This window comes from Xenopus tropicalis, chromosome 6 (assembly GCF_000004195.4).
Source record: "Xenopus tropicalis strain Nigerian chromosome 6, UCB_Xtro_10.0, whole genome shotgun sequence".
Taxonomy (NCBI): Eukaryota; Metazoa; Chordata; class Amphibia; order Anura; family Pipidae; genus Xenopus; species Xenopus tropicalis.
Window position 1 is genome coordinate 6326299 of NC_030682.2, and position 15463 is coordinate 6341761.

General features: G+C 48.3%; 1 protein-coding gene, 2 non-coding genes and 1 pseudogene across 3 annotated transcripts; 2 read left to right on the top strand and 2 right to left on the bottom strand.

Annotated features, from left to right (window-relative positions):
- Positions 1–4023, bottom strand: part of LOC101730929 — an 18127-nt pseudogene extending 14104 nt beyond the window's left edge.
- A 1386-nt stretch (positions 4024–5409) lies between these two features.
- On the bottom strand, positions 5410–5520 carry LOC116411835. Its single transcript, XR_004223383.1, has one exon. It is a non-coding gene; the product is annotated as a small nucleolar RNA SNORA16B/SNORA16A family (small nucleolar RNA).
- A 612-nt stretch (positions 5521–6132) lies between these two features.
- LOC116411833 lies at positions 6133–6270 on the top strand. The gene has a single exon (XR_004223381.1). It is a non-coding gene; the product is annotated as a small nucleolar RNA SNORA16B/SNORA16A family (small nucleolar RNA).
- Positions 6271–10445: 4175 nt separating this feature from the next.
- Positions 10446–12772, top strand: LOC116411649. The gene has a single exon (XM_031904383.1). The coding sequence runs from the start codon at positions 10796–10798 to the stop codon at positions 11993–11995; it is 1200 nt and encodes a 399-aa protein (XP_031760243.1). The 5' UTR covers positions 10446–10795; the 3' UTR covers positions 11996–12772.
- The last annotated feature ends 2691 nt before the right edge of the window (positions 12773–15463 follow it).

Here is a 15463-nt window from a genome sequence, read left to right on the forward strand (position 1 = left end):
ATATGGCACAGAATGTTCTTGATAAAAAGCCGTGAAGGGTTGATCATCCTGACGTTGGACGGTTCGGAACTTGATCCGATGGGTCTCCGGGGTGATTCCGTAGAACCTTAAAATTTCTGCCTTTACAAAATCATAATCGCGCTTGTGTTCTTGTGGGACGGACAGGCAGACGTCAGCACTTTGCCTTCAGTTTGCCACATAAATACTTGACCCATGGGATTTGGGCAGTTGATGGAAGGTGGAACGGCACTCGAATAAATCCAGGAAATCCAAGATGCTTTCATTGTCCGTGGACAATTTGAAGCAGAAAGGCATCTGTATTTTTATCTGTTATGGGTGGGGAGGGCATCTGTCAGTCTGGGCTGAGAAGCCGGTTCCGGATGGAGATGAAGATGATCGTCTGCAATTTGGGCAGCCTGATACGGGACAGCCCTTGTGCTTTAGAACCTTCTGCGGACTATAGCCGGACACTTCTGGAGCAGTTGCTCAACACCAGAGGCCGATAGCAGTCCTTGAATTGCTTTATGTCGGAGGCCTCCATCCAGCGGTCATAGCGGTAATGGAGTCTCTGGAGAAGCTGTTGAACGTTTCTCCTGCCTCCAGCGCCATATCTCGGAACTTGACGCGGTGTATCTCGGGCTCACCGTCGTACGGTTTCAGCAAGGCAGCCTTTATGGCTGGGTAATCGCAGGCAGGCACCCATGGGCACATCGCCGTAGCACCCCATCGCCTTGCTCTTGAGCGCGTTGGGCAGATAGAAGACCCGGTCTGGTTCCGGCACGTTGCACATGCACAGAGTTTCTCAAAATTCAGCAGGACCCAATCGTATCTTCACTCACATCCTGGAACTGAGGAAATGCTCCTGAGAAATGGCGTTGTGATAATGAGCTGCTCCTATTGTAACGTAGCTGCATTTGGGCCTTCTCCAGATTGGCCAATCTGTTGTGCTGGCGGACCTCCATCAGTCTGTGGTGCCACTGGTTCTGCGCCTCTATTCCCTGCTTAAACAGATCTCCTACCAGCCTCAGGAACTACTCACTCCCTACTGAGGCTGAGTGGGTTGTGAACAGTTGGTCTAGGAGGGCACCATCTGTGAGAGAGGCCGGTGTCTTCAGCCTGATGGCAGGGAGGTGCCATGATGGGGCATAAGGAACTGTGCTTGTCTGTAGGCACCGGAGCTTTGGTTGGGCACCTCTGTAATGGGGCATTTTTGGGGTCTGCAAGCAAATTCCTATCACTGCTGCTTGAGGCAAATTCATATCACTGCTGCTTGGAGGCAAATTCATATCACTGCTGCTTGGAGGCAAATTAATATCACTGCTGCTTGGAGGCAAATCATATCACTCTGCTTGAGGCAAATTCATATCACTGCTGCTTGGAGGCAAATTCATATCACTGCTGCTTGGAGGGCAAATTAATATCACTGCTGCTTGGAGGCAAATTCATATCACTGCTGCTTGGAGGCAATTCATATCACTGCTGCTTTGGAGGCAAATTCATATCACTGCTGCTTGGGGCAAATTAATATCACTGCTGCTTGAGGCCAAATCATTATCACTGCTGCTTGGAGGCAAATTCATATCACTGCTGCTTGGAGGCAAATTCATATCACTGCTGCTGGGAGGCAAATTCATATCACTGCTGCTTGGAGGCAAATTATATCACTGCTGCTTGGAGGCAAATTCATATCACTGCTGCTTGGAGGCAAATTCATATCACTGCTGCTTGGAGCAAATTCATATCACTGCTGCTTGGAGGCAAATTCATATCACTGCTGCTTGGAGGCAATTAATATCACTGCTGCTGAGGCAAATTCATACACTGCTGCTTGGAGGCAAATTCATATCACTGCTGCTTGGAGCAAATTCATATCACTGCTGCTTGGAGGCAAATTCATATCACTGCTGCTTGGAGGCAAATTCATACACTGCTGCTTGAGGCAAATTATATCACTGCTGCTTGGAGGCAAATTCATAATCACTGCTGCTTGAGCAAATTAATATCACTGCTGCTTGAGGGCAAATCATATCACTGCTGCTTGGAGGCAAATCATATCACTGCTGCTTGAGGCAAATTCATATCACTGCTGCTTGGAGGCAAATTCATATCACTGCTGCTTGGAGGCAAATTCATATCACTGCTGCTTGGAGGCAAATTTAATATCACTGCTGCTTGGAGCAAATTCATATCACTGCTGCTTGGGGGCAAATTCATATCACTGCTGCTTGGAGGCAAATTCATATCACTGCTGCTTGGAGGCAAATTTATCACTGCTGCTTGGAGGCAAATTCATATCACTGCTGCTTGGAGGCAAATTCATATCACTGCTGCTTGGAGGCAAATTCATATCACTGCTGCTTGGAGGCAATTCTATCAGCTGCTTGAGGCAAATTCATATCACTGCTGCTTGGAGGCAAATTCATATCACTGTGCTTGGAGCAAATTCATATCACTGCTGCTTGAGGCAAAGTAATATCACTGCTGCTTGGAGGCAAATTCATATCACTGCTGCTTGGAGGACAAATTAATATCACTGCTGCTTGGAGCAAATTCATATCACTGCTGCTTGGAGGCAAATTCATATCACTGCTGCTTGAGGCAAATTCATATCACTGCTGCTTGGAGGCAAATTCATATCACTGCTGCTTGGGCAAATCATATCAGCTGGCTTGGCAAATTTATCACTGCGTTGAGCAATTATATCACTGCTGCTTGGAGGCAAATTCATATCACTGCTGCTTGGAGGCAAATTATATCACTCTGCTGGAGGCAAATCATATCACTGCTGCTTGGAGGCAAATTCATATCACTGGCTGCTTGGGGCAAATTAATATCACTGCTGCTTGGAGGCAAATTCATATCACTGCTGCTTGGAGGCAAATTCATATCACTGCTGCTTGGGGCAAATTAATATCACTGCTGCTTGGAGGCAAATTCATATCACTGCTGCTTGGAGGCAAATTCATATCACTGCTGCTTGGAGGCAAATTCATATCACTGCTGCTTGGGGGCAAATTCATATCACTGCTGCTTGGAGGCAAATTCATATCACTGCTGCTTGGGGCAAATTAATATCACTGCTGCTTGGAGGCAAATTCATATCACTGCTGCTTGGGGCAAATTAATATCACTGCTGCTTGGAGGCAAATTCATATCACTGCTGCTTGGGGCAAATTCATATCACTGCTGCTTGGAGGCAAATCATATCACTGCTGCTTGGGGGCAAATTAAATCACTGCTTGCTGAGGCAAATTCATATCACTGCTGCTTGGAGGCAAATCATATCACTGCTGCTTGGAGGCAAATTAATATCACTGCTGCTTGAGCAAATTATATCACTGCTGCTGGAGGCAAATTCATATCACTGCTGCTTGGGGCAAATTCATATCACTGCTGCTTGGAGGCAAATTCATATCACTGCTGCTTGGGGGCAAATTCATATCACTGCTGCTTGGAGGCAAATTCATATCACTGCTGCTTGGGGCAAATTAATATCACTGCTGCTTGGAGGCAAATTCATATCACTGCTGCTTGGAGGCAAATTCATATCACTGCTGCGGGGGCAAATTCATATCACTGCTGCTTGGAGGCAAATTCATATCACTGCTGCTTGGGGCAATCATATCACTGCTGCTTGGAGCAAATTCATATCACGCTGTTGGGGCAAATTATATCATGCTGCTTGGAGGCAAATTCATATCACTGCTGCTTGGAGGCAAATTTATCACTGCTGCTTGGAGGCAAATATATCACTGTGCTTGGAGCAAATTCATATCACTGCTGCTTGGAGGCAAATTCATATCACTGCTGCTTGGGGCAAATTCAATCACTGCTGCTGGGGCAATGGGGAATTCAGCTGGGCATTACCAGTAGCTGTTGGTAACAGCACATCTTTAAGGGGTATAGACATATCCAGGAGTCTGTAAACTAATTCAAAAACTTCCCAATCGGGCCAATATCCCAATCGCCCGCCTGGTTTATTTTGGCCATTGCCCCCACGTTGCTGCCCAGCGGGAATCCACACCGTCACTCACCCTCCTCTGCTGCTACTCGGCAGTTGGGTTAGTTGGGTTTGAAAAGCTGCTGCTGGTTAACTGCCAGGGCTGAGTTCAGCTAATAGGCCTGCTCTTATTGGCCAAGGCTTGATAGTGTGAGGCACTTCCTGGTATGGGATGCCCACTCTGCCCACTCTGAATAACTTACAGCTGTGTAATGATGGGGCAGGGGCTATAGAATCAATAGGCCTCTATACTGACTGACTGCTGATTGGGCAAGGAACGGTCACTGATAGTCAGGTCTGGGCACTGAACAAAAATAAAAATTATTTCCTGTACAGATATACCATTTCATCCATCTTTACATGTACAGGTATCGGACCCCTTATCCAGAAAGTTCCGAATTATGGAAAGGCTATCTCCCATAGACTCCATTTTAACCAAATAATTTACATTTTTAAAAATGATTTCCCTTTCTCCTGTAATAATAAAAACATACCTGTACTTGATCCCAACTAAGATATAATTACCCTTATTGGGGGCAAAACCCTATTGGGTTTATTTCATGGTTAAATGATTCCCTTTTCTCTGTAATAATAAAAACAGTACTGTACTTGATCCCAACTAAGATATAATTACCCCTTATTGGGCAGAACAGCCTATTGGGTTTATTTCATGGTTAAATGATTCCCTTTCTCTGTAATAATAAAAACAGTACCTGTACTTGATCCCAACTAAGATATAATTACCCCTTATTGGGGCAGAACAGCCCTATTGGTTTATTTAATGGTTAAATGATTCCCTTTTCTCTGTAATAATAAAACAGTACCTGTACTTGATCCCAACTAGGATATATTACCCCTTATTGGGGCAGAACAGCCTATTGGGTTTATTCAAAATTTAAATGATTTTTAGCAGATTAAAGTTATGCAGATCCAAATACAGAAAGATCCCTTATCCGGAAAACCCCAGGTCCTGAGCATTCTGCATAACAGGTCCCATACCTGTACAAGTATTTTCATTAAAGCAGAGATCCCGCTATTGGGTGAGTTGCCCAATGCCTAATGGGCACAGGTGCTGTGACTGGTGATTATATGGTTTCTGGGATATAAGCAGTTAATACCCCCAGGGCAGTTCTACCCAGTGTGGGCCCATGTTATCTGGCTCCCCCCCATCCCTATACCCAGCCCATAGCCATACGGATACTGACATGTGAGTGACGTCCGGTAACGACAGCTACGAGCAAAGGAAAGCGACAGTCAGTAAAGCAGCTCAGTGCCACTATCAGTGGGGGCACAGGGGCCCACGTGCAACACAGTTCTATGGGGGGGGAAGCTACAGGAGGCAGAAGGGTTCCTGGGCAGTAAGGGAACTGGGATACACAGTATGGGGGGGGGCACGACCCCCTGGCACTGCCTGTATTCCCCTCAATGTTGCTGACCCCCAGCACAGCAGCCGGAGCAGCGACCGTCAGAGGAAACTTGATCTGGGCCTCTGTTTGACCGGGGCAGTTACTGGCGCCACTAACTGCCCCCCCACTGTCCCACTACTGCCCCCCCACTGTCCCACTACTGCCCCCCCACTGTCCACTACTGCCCCCCCACTGTCCCACTACTGCCCCCCCCACTGTCCCACTACTGCCCCCACTGTCCACTACTGCCCCCCCACTGCCCACTACTGCCCCCCACTGTCCCACTACAAGCACCCCCACTGTCCCACTACTGACCCCCCCCACTGTCCCACTACTGCCCCCACTGTCCCACTACTGCCCTCCCACTGTCCCCCACTACTGCCCCCCCACTTGCTCCACACTCACTGCCCCCCCCCACTGTCCCACTCCACTACTGCCCCCACTGTCCCACTACTGCCCTCCCACTGTCCCACTACTGCCCCCCACTGTCCCACTACTGCCCCCCCCCACTGTCCACTACTGCCCCCCCACTGTCCCACTACTGCCCCCCCACTGCCCCACTACTGCCCCAGTGGGGGCAGTAGTGGGACAGTGGGGGGGCAGTAGTGGGACAGTGGGGCAGTAGTAGGGACAGTGGGGGGGGCAGTAGTGGGACAGTGGGGGGGCAGTATTGGGACAAGTGGGGCAGGTGGATGGGGGCAGTAGTGGGACAGTGGGGGTGCCAGTAGTGGGACAGTGGGGGGGCAGTTAGTGGCGCCCAGTAACTGCCCCGGTCAAAACAGAGGCCCAGATCAAGTTTCCTCTGACGGTCGCTGCTCCGGCTGCTGTGCTGGGGGGTCAGCAACATTGAGGGGAAATACAGGCAGTGCCAGGGGGTCTGTGCCCCCCCCCATACTGTGTATCCCAGTTCCCTTACTGCCCAGGAACCCTTCTGCCTCCTGTAGCTTCCCCCCCCCCATAGAACTGTGTTGCACGTGGGCCCCTGTGCCCCCCACTGATAGTGGCACTGAGCTGCTTTACTGACTGTCGCTTTCCTTTGCTCGTAGCTGTCGTTACCGGGACGTCACTCACATGTCAGTATCCGTATGGCTATGGGCTGGGTATAGGGATGGGGGGGGGAGCCAGATACATGGGCCCCACACTGGGTAGAACTGCCCTGGGGGTATTAACTGCTTATATCCCAGAAACCATATAATCACCAGTCACAGCACCCTGTGCCCCATTAGGCATTGGGCCAACTCACCCCAATAGCGGGATCTCTGCTTTAATGAAAATACTTGTACAGGTATGGGACCTGTTATGCAGAATGCTCAGGACCTGGGGTTTTCCGGATAAGGGATCTTTCTGTAATTTGGATCTGCATAACTTTAATCTGCTAAAAATCATTTAAATTTTGAATAAACCCAATAGGGCTGTTCTGCCCCAATAAGGGGTAATTATATCCTAGTTGGGATCAAGTACAGGTACTGTTTTATTATTACAGAGAAAAGGGAATCATTTAACCATTAAATAAACCCAATAGGGCTGTTCTGCCCCAATAAGGGGTAATTATATCTTAGTTGGGATCAAGTACAGGTACTGTTTTATTATTACAGAGAAAAGGGAATCATTTAACCATGAAATAAACCCAATAGGGCTGTTCTGCCCCAATAAGGGGTAATTATATCTTAGTTGGGATCAAGTACAGGTACTGTTTTATTATTACAGAGAAAAGGGAATCATTTAACCATGAAATAAACCCAATAGGGCTGTTCTGCCCCCAATAAGGGGTAATTATATCTTAGTTGGGATCAAGTACAGGTACTGTTTTATTATTACAGAGAAAAGGGAAATCATTTTTAAAAATGTAAATTATTTGGTTAAAATGGAGTCTATGGGAGATAGCCTTTCCATAATTCGGAACTTTCTGGATAAGGGGTCCGATACCTGTACATGTAAAAGATGGATGAAATGGTATATCTGTACAGGAAATAATTTTTATTTTTGTTCAGTGCCCAGACCTGACTATCAGTGACCGTTCCTTGCCCAATCAGCAGTCAGTCAGTATAGAGGCCTATTGATTCTATAGCCCCTGCCCCATCATTACACAGCTGTAAGTATTCAGAGTGGGCAGAGTGGGCATCCCATACCAGGAAGTGCCTCACACAGTATCAAGCCTTGGCCAATAAGAGCAGGCCTATTAGCTGAACTCAGCCCTGGCAGTTAACCAGCAGCAGCTTTTCAAACCCAACTAACCCAACTGCCGAGTAGCAGCAGAGGAGGGTGAGTGACGGTGTGGATTCCCCGCTGGGCAGCAACGTGGGGGCAATGGCCAAAATAAACCAGGCGGGCGATTGGGATATTGGCCCCGATTGGGAAGTTTTTGAATTAGTTTACAGACTCCTGGATATGTCTATACCCCTTAAAGATGTGCTGTTACCAACAGCTACTGGTAATGCCCAGCTGAATTCCCCATTGCCCCAAGAGCAGTGATATGAATTTGCCCCCAAGCAGCAGGTGATATGAATTTTGCCTCCAAGCAGCAGTGATATGAATTTGCCTCCAAGCAGCAGTGATATTAATTTGCCTCCAAGCAGCAGTGATATGAATTTGCCTCCAAGCAGCCAGTGATATGAATTTGCCTCCAAGCAGCAGTGATATTAATTTGCCCCCCAAGCAGCAGTGATATGAATTTGCCTCCAAGCAGCAGTGATTATGAATTTGCCCCCAAGCAGCAGTGATATGAATTTGCCTCCAAGCAGCAGTGATATGAATTTTGCCCCCAAGCAGCAGTGATATGAATTTGCCTCCAAGCAGCAGTGATATGAATTTGCCTCCAAGCAGCGTGATATTAATTTGCCCCCAAGCAGCAGTGATATGAATTTGCTCCAAGGGATGATGCCCCAAGCAGCAGTGATATGAATTTGCCTCCAAGCAGCAGTGATATGAATTTGCCCCCAAGCAGCAGTGATATGAATTTGCCTCCAAGCAGCAGTGATATTAATTTGCCTCCAAGCAGCAGTGATATTTAATTTGCCTCCAAGCAGCAGTGATATGAATTTGCCTCCAAGCAGCAGTGATATGAATTTGCCTCCAAGCAGCAGTGATATTAATTTGCCCCCAAGCAGCAGTGATATGAATTTGCCTCCAAGCAGCAGTGATATGAATTTGCCCCCAAGCAGCAGTGATATGAATTTGCCTCCAAGCAGCAGTGATATTAATTTGCCCCCAAGCAGCAGTGATATGAATTTGCCTCCAAGCAGCAGTGATATTAATTTGCCCCCAGCAGCAGTGATATGAATTTGCCTCCAAGCAGCAGTGATATGAATTTGCCCCCAAGCAGCAGTGATATGAATTTGCCTCCAAGCAGCAGTGATATGAATTTGCCTCCAAGCAGCAGTGATATGAATTTGCCTCCAAGCAGCAGTGATATTAATTTGCCCCCAAGCAGCAGTGATATGAATTGCCTCCAAGCAGCAGTGATATGAATTTGCCTCCCAAGCAGCAGTGATATTAATTTGCCCCAAGCAGCAGTGATATGAATTTGCCTCCAAGCAGCAGTGATATGAATTTGCCTCCAAGCAGCAGTGATATTAATTGCCTCCAAGCAGCAGTGATATGAATTTGCCTCCAAGCAGCAGTGATATTAATTTGCCTCCAAGCAGCAGTGATATGAATTTGCCCCAAGCAGCAGTGATATGAATTTGCCCCCAAGCAGCAGTGATATGAATTTGCCTCAAGCAGCAGTGATATGAATTTGCCTCCAAGCAGCAGTGATATGAATTTGCCTCCAAGCAGCAGTGATATAATTGATGAATTTGCCTCCAAGCAGCAGTGATATGAATTTGCCTCCAAGCAGCAGTGATATTGAATTTGCCTCCAAGCAGCAGTGATATGAATTTGCCTCCAAGCAGCAGTGATATGAATTTGCCTCCAAGCAGCAGTGATATGAATTTGCCTCCAAGCAGCAGTGATATGAATTTGCCTCCAAGCAGCAGTGATATGAATTTGCCTCCAAGCAGCAGTGATATGAATTTGCCTCCAAGCAGCAGTGATATGAATTTGCCTCCAAGCAGCAGTGATATGAATTTGCCTCCAAGCAGCAGTGATATGAATTTGCCTCCAAGCAGCAGTGATATGAATTTGCCTCCAAGCAGCAGTGATGATGAATTTGCCTCCAAGCAGCAGTGATATTAATTTGCCTCCAAGCAGCAGTGATATGAATTTGCCTCCAAGCAGCAGTGATATGAATTTGCCTCCAAGCAGCAGTGATATGAATTTGCCTCCAAGCAGCAGTGATATGAATTTGCCTCCCAAGCAGCAGTGATATGAATTTGCCTCCAAGCAGCAGTGATATTAATTTGCCTCCAAGCAGCAGTGATATGAATTTGCCTCCAAGCAGCAGTGATATTAATTTGCCTCCAAGCAGCAGTGATATGAATTTGCCTCCAAGCAGCAGTGATATGAATTTGCCTCCAAGCAGCAGTGATATGAATTTGCCTCCAAGCAGCAGTGATATGAATTTGCCTCCAAGCAGCAGTGATATGAATTTGCCTCCAAGCAGCAGTGATATTAATTTGCCTCCAAGCAGCAGTGATATGAATTTGCCTCCAAGCAGCAGTGATATGAATTTGCCTCCAAGCAGCAGTGATATGAATTTGCCTCCAAGCAGCAGTGATATGAATTTGCCTCCAAGCAGCAGTGATATTAATTTGCCTCCAAGCAGCAGTGATATGAATTTGCCCCCAAGCAGCAGTGATATGAATTTGCCTCCAAGCAGCAGTGATATGAATTTGCCTCCAAGCAGCAGTGATATGAATTTGCCTCCAAGCAGCAGTGATATTAATTTGCCCCAAGCAGCAGTGATATGAATTTGCCTCCAAGCAGCAGTGATATGAATTTGCCTCCAAGCAGCAGTGATATGAATTTGCCTCCAAGCAGCAGTGATATTAATTTGCCTCCAAGCAGCAGTGATATGAATTTGCCTCCAAGCAGCAGTGATATGAATTTGCCTCCAAGCAGCAGTGATATGAATTTGCCTCCAAGCAGCAGTGATATTAATTTGCCTCCAAGCAGCAGTGATATGAATTTGCCTCCAAGCAGCAGTGATATGAATTTGCCTCCAAGCAGCAGTGATAGGAATTTGCTTGCAGACCCCAAAAATGCCCCATTACAGAGGTGCCCAACCAAAGCTCCGGTGCCTACAGACAAGCACAGTTCCTTATGCCCCATCATGGCACCTCCCTGCCATCAGGCTGAAGACACCGGGCCTCTCTCACAGATGGGTGCCCTCCTAGACCAACTGTTCCAAACCCACTCAGCCTCAGTAGGGAGTGAGTAGTTCCTGAGGCTGGTAGGAGATCTGTTTAAGCAGGGAATAGAGGCGCAGAACCAGTGGCACCACAGACTGATGGAGGTCCGCCAGCACAACAGATTGGCCAATCTGGAGAAGGCCCAAATGCAGCTACGTTACAATAGGAGCAGCTCATTATCACCAACGCCATTTTCTCAGGAGCATTTCCCTCAGTTCCAGGATGTGAGTGAAGATACCGATTGGGTCCTGCTGAATTTTGAGAAACTCTGTGCCATGTGCAACGTGCCGGAACCAGACCGGGTCTTCTATCTGCCCAACGCGCTCAAGAGCAAGGCGATGGGGTGCTACGGCGATGTGCCCATGGGTGCCTGCTGCGATTACCCAGCCATAAAGGCTGCCTTGCTGAAACCGTACGACGGTGAGCCCGAGATACACCGCGTCAAGTTCCGAGATATGGCGCTGGAGGCAGGAGAAACGTTCAACAGCTTCTACCAGAGACTCCATTACCGCTATGACCGCTGGATGGAGGCCTCCGACATAAAGCAATTCAAGGACTGCTATCGGCCTCTGGTGTTGGAGCAACTGCTCCAGAAGTGTCCGGCTATAGTCCGGCAGAAGGTTCTAAAGCACAAGGGCTGCTCCCCGTATCAGGCTGCCCAAATTGCAGACGATCATCTTCATCTCCATCCGGAACCGGCTTCTCAGCCCAGACTGGACAGATGCCCTCCCCCACCCATAACAGATAAAAATACAGATGCCTTTCTGCTTCAACATTGGTCCACGGACAATGAAAGCATCTTGGATTTCCTGGATTTATTCGAGTGCCGTTCCACCTTCCATCAACTGCCCAAATCCCAATGGGTCAAGTATTTATGTGGCAAACTGAAGGGCAAAGTGCTGGACGTCTGCCTGTCCGTCCCACAAGAACACAAGCGCGATTATGATTTTGTAAAGGCAGAAATTTTAAGGTTCTACGGAATCACCCCGGAGACCCATCGGATCAAGTTCCGAACCGTCCAACGTCAGGATGATCAACCCTTCACGGCTTTTTATCAGAACCTTCTGTGCCACTATAATAGGTGGATGGCGGCCTGTGAAGTGCAGACGATTGAGCAATGCGCCAACCTGATGGTGGTGGAACAACTGCTCACTCGGTGCCCCCCTGAGGTACAGGGAAGGGTGACTTCTATGCAAAACCCCCCAACGCCAGAAGCCGTAGCCAGAATTGCCGATAAGTATATGATCCTCCATGCGGATCTGCAGCAGAACCTCACCCCCCATGAAACCGGTCCCTGAGGCATCACCGATTGTAAGGAGGCCAAGCCAAGTGCCTTTCCAAGATGGAAGAAAGCAAGGACCGAGAAATGAGCAGAAAAGCGGGCCAAGGCCAAGATATGCAAGTTAATTGTCCTGGGCAACCCCAAAATCAGTTCAGGGGAACCAGGTCTTCCCTTGGCCATGTAGGGCCTGACTCTAATGCCTTCCCTTAGCCATGTTGGGCCTAACTCTAATGCCTTCCCTTAGCCATGTTGGGCCTGACTCTAATGCCTTCCCTCAGCCATGTTGGGCCTGACTCTAATGTCTTCCCTTAGCCATGTTGGGCATGACTCTAATGCCTTCCCTTAGCCATGTAGGGCATGACTCTAATGCCTTCCCTTAGCCATGTTGGGCATGACTCTAATGCCTTCCCTTAGCCATGTTGGGCATGACTCTAATGCCTTCCCTTAGCCATGTTGGGCATGACTCTAATGCCTTCCCTTAGCCATGTTGGGCATGACTCTAATGCCTTCCCTTAGCCATGTTGGGCATGACTCTAATGCCTTCCCTTAGCTATGTTGGGCATGACTCTATTGCCTTCCCTTAGCCATGTTGGGCATGACTCTAATGCCTTCCCTTAGCCATGTTGGGCATGACTCTATTGCCTTCCCTTAGCTATGTTGGGCATGACTCTATTGCCTTCCCTTAGCCATGTTGGGCATGACTCTAATGCCAACAAGCACAGATACGGATGTTGCTGTTTTTCACTATATCCCCCATATTATGGCAAATGTTCAATAAAATTGTTTAACAATAGTCAGTTTGATTCTTTTTTTTTCATGTTTCTGTGTTTCCAAAACTTCCTGCTCATGGGGATCAATGAGTTATTTTGCCCCACAGGGGTTGTTGCTGAGGGGGAATTCAGTGCAAAACACCCAATTAAGGGTGCAGGCACTCAGGGGACTCGGAGTAGTGGGGTTGAGCATTGGGATTCCCTGGGCAGAACACCTTGCAGATCAGGTTGGACCCCTTCTCCTAAGACACAAGGTCAGGCCTTTGCTCCCCTCTTCCCACTGAGGGTGATGGGCGGCTAATATCAACTATTTCATGGGAATTCTCTTAGTTAACCTTAAGAATCTAACCCTCCAAATAAATAAGTGAAAGTAACCCACAAAGCCTTTCCAGCTAAGGATGGTAGAACATGGAGTCAAACTGGACCCTCTCAGCCAGATGGACCCTCCCCAAGTGGTGGAGGAAAGGAGATGGTGTTGTACAACTACACCCTGGCTGCTGCTGCAGAGAAACAAAAATGGGTTTATAGAACCCATTGAGGGAGTGGTATTGGTGTCGGAGGGGGAGCAGGGTGGCACCGCTGTAGAGACACCTGGTAGGTAACTGTTGGCCTGGATACTAATGTAAGATGGCTGAGCCCGAGTGCATGATGTCCCCCCGATGTGTTATCATGGCTGCGGTTATCATGGCTGGGTACAATCACACTGCTGGTATTTATGCCACTGCCTCTCGGGGGCACCAGGCCGTACCAGTAACATGGGGGTGCCATGAGATCTCCCATCACTCAGCTCCCCCCATTCCAACCCTAAGAAACACTCTTTCTGCTCAGGTGGGTTCCACCCTTCCATGTTTCTCTGGGTGGTATCAATACCGGAGACAGGTACCAGCTGCACGTAATCCCATTATAATGGACTGTGCCAAGATGGATGCCACCTAGGTGAGCCTGTGGCTGGTACATGATAGTGAGGGGAAGGGGCAACCAATGACCCACTGCCAGTGAAACCCCCATTGTGCCTTGATTATGGTTGGTCAGCCAATATAACCTTTACACGAGGTGTCATTGCCAGAGAGATGGCTGGGTAATTGCCTGGGGATAACCATAACTCCCTGGGCACCCTGTTACTGGTCTTTTGCCCCATATAATTAATGTTACCAGTCCAACCGCTCCTTCCTAAGCCCTTAAGCTGGCCATATGCTACACTCGTTTGGCACGGTCACTAAATGAGCAGATAGGCCCATCTTGGATATTGGATTTATGTGATCATTCAGCCCTTGGGCCAACAATCAGATCACATTGATGGGGTGCAAGCCGTTGGAGTGAGCCAAGTTGCTCCTTGTCCCGATGGGATTTACAAACCTTCTCAATCAACATCTGCCCAATTTTCAGGCAGATATTAGCCAAGTCTGTGTGAGGGCTGCATACACGGGCCGATAAGCTGCTGGCTCGGCCCATTGGCCCATGTTTGGCCAACCTTCAGCTAGTGAGGTACTGTCCCAAACATCAAATTATTACCCAAACCATATTCTAACAGCTGACAATAGCCATAAAGTAGCCCATTGCTGTATAATATGAGCAAGGGGGACATTTGCAGAAAAGTAAAGACTTTTCTGGAGCACCCATTGGTTGTAGCACTAGGGTGCCATTAAGTTGCGTTGGGGGTGCACAAGGCAGGAGTTATTGTGGGGGGCACAGAGAACAGACCAGTACCCCGAGATAAGTACAGGGGTTGCACCACAAGGGCTATTCCCCACCCCCTTTAGGCTCACAGTGCAATGTAACCCCTCCCTCACCTTGTGCTATTGTGAAGTAATGCATTCTGGGAAGTCCCTCTGCTTTCCATTGTGGGTGGGATTGTCTGGAAAGCAGAGGGAATTCAGGTCCCAGAATGCATCACTTCACAATAGAACAAGGTGAGGGAGGGGTTACATTGCACTGTGAGCCTAAAGGGGGTGGGGAATAGCCCTTGTGGTGCAACCCCTGTACTTATCTCGGGGTACTGGTCTCTGTGCTCTGTGGAGGAGCTCCCTAGAGCCTGATACTAAAAGAGTGGACTATGAGTTTGATTGACTAACCCAGACGCACCAGTGCAGTTACCCAGATCAACCAATCAGTACTAAGCTCTGATCAGCCTACACTTTAGGAAACCAAAGCAGATTGGTTGCTGCTACCTGCCAGGTACCTGCAGTGGGGCAACCAGCCCTGTGAGTGCACACTTACACAATCTGAAGGGTTTTATTAACTGTATCAAGTGTCCTATTGAGTGTGAACTGGCAAACTGTTCTCTTCTGCTCGCCAGAACCAGGAAGTGGCAGCAAGCCTCATTTACAGGGAGGGTGCAAACACCAAAAACTACAAAACCATCACGTTATTTGCACGTTTGCCCCTGCCCATCACTTTGCAGAATAGCCACTGGTCTTTGCCCCGTGAATACTGCACCACCTGTGCCCAGCAATGCTGTATTCCTGGGGGGCAGGAAGGCAGATGCCCCCCCACCAAATTTTGTGTCATCCAGCTGGCGACCGCTGAAGGGTGCAGACTGCAATGGAGCCCCTTGTGTACGTGGCACTGCCCTATGCACCTTGCACTGGATTTATATTCCACTGTCACTCCGGGGGGGGGGGGGGACAGCAAGGACCCAGGTACAATGGCGCCTAGAAAGTGGTTTAAAAACCATAGGGGTTGGGCGCACAGTTAATTTAAAGGGACAGTGCTGA

Bases quoted from the DNA above. Each gene is read 5' to 3' on its own strand.
- LOC116411649 (XM_031904383.1), top strand. From the start codon at position 10,796: ATGGAGGTCCGCCAGCACAACAGATTGGCCAATCTGGAGAAGGCCCAA.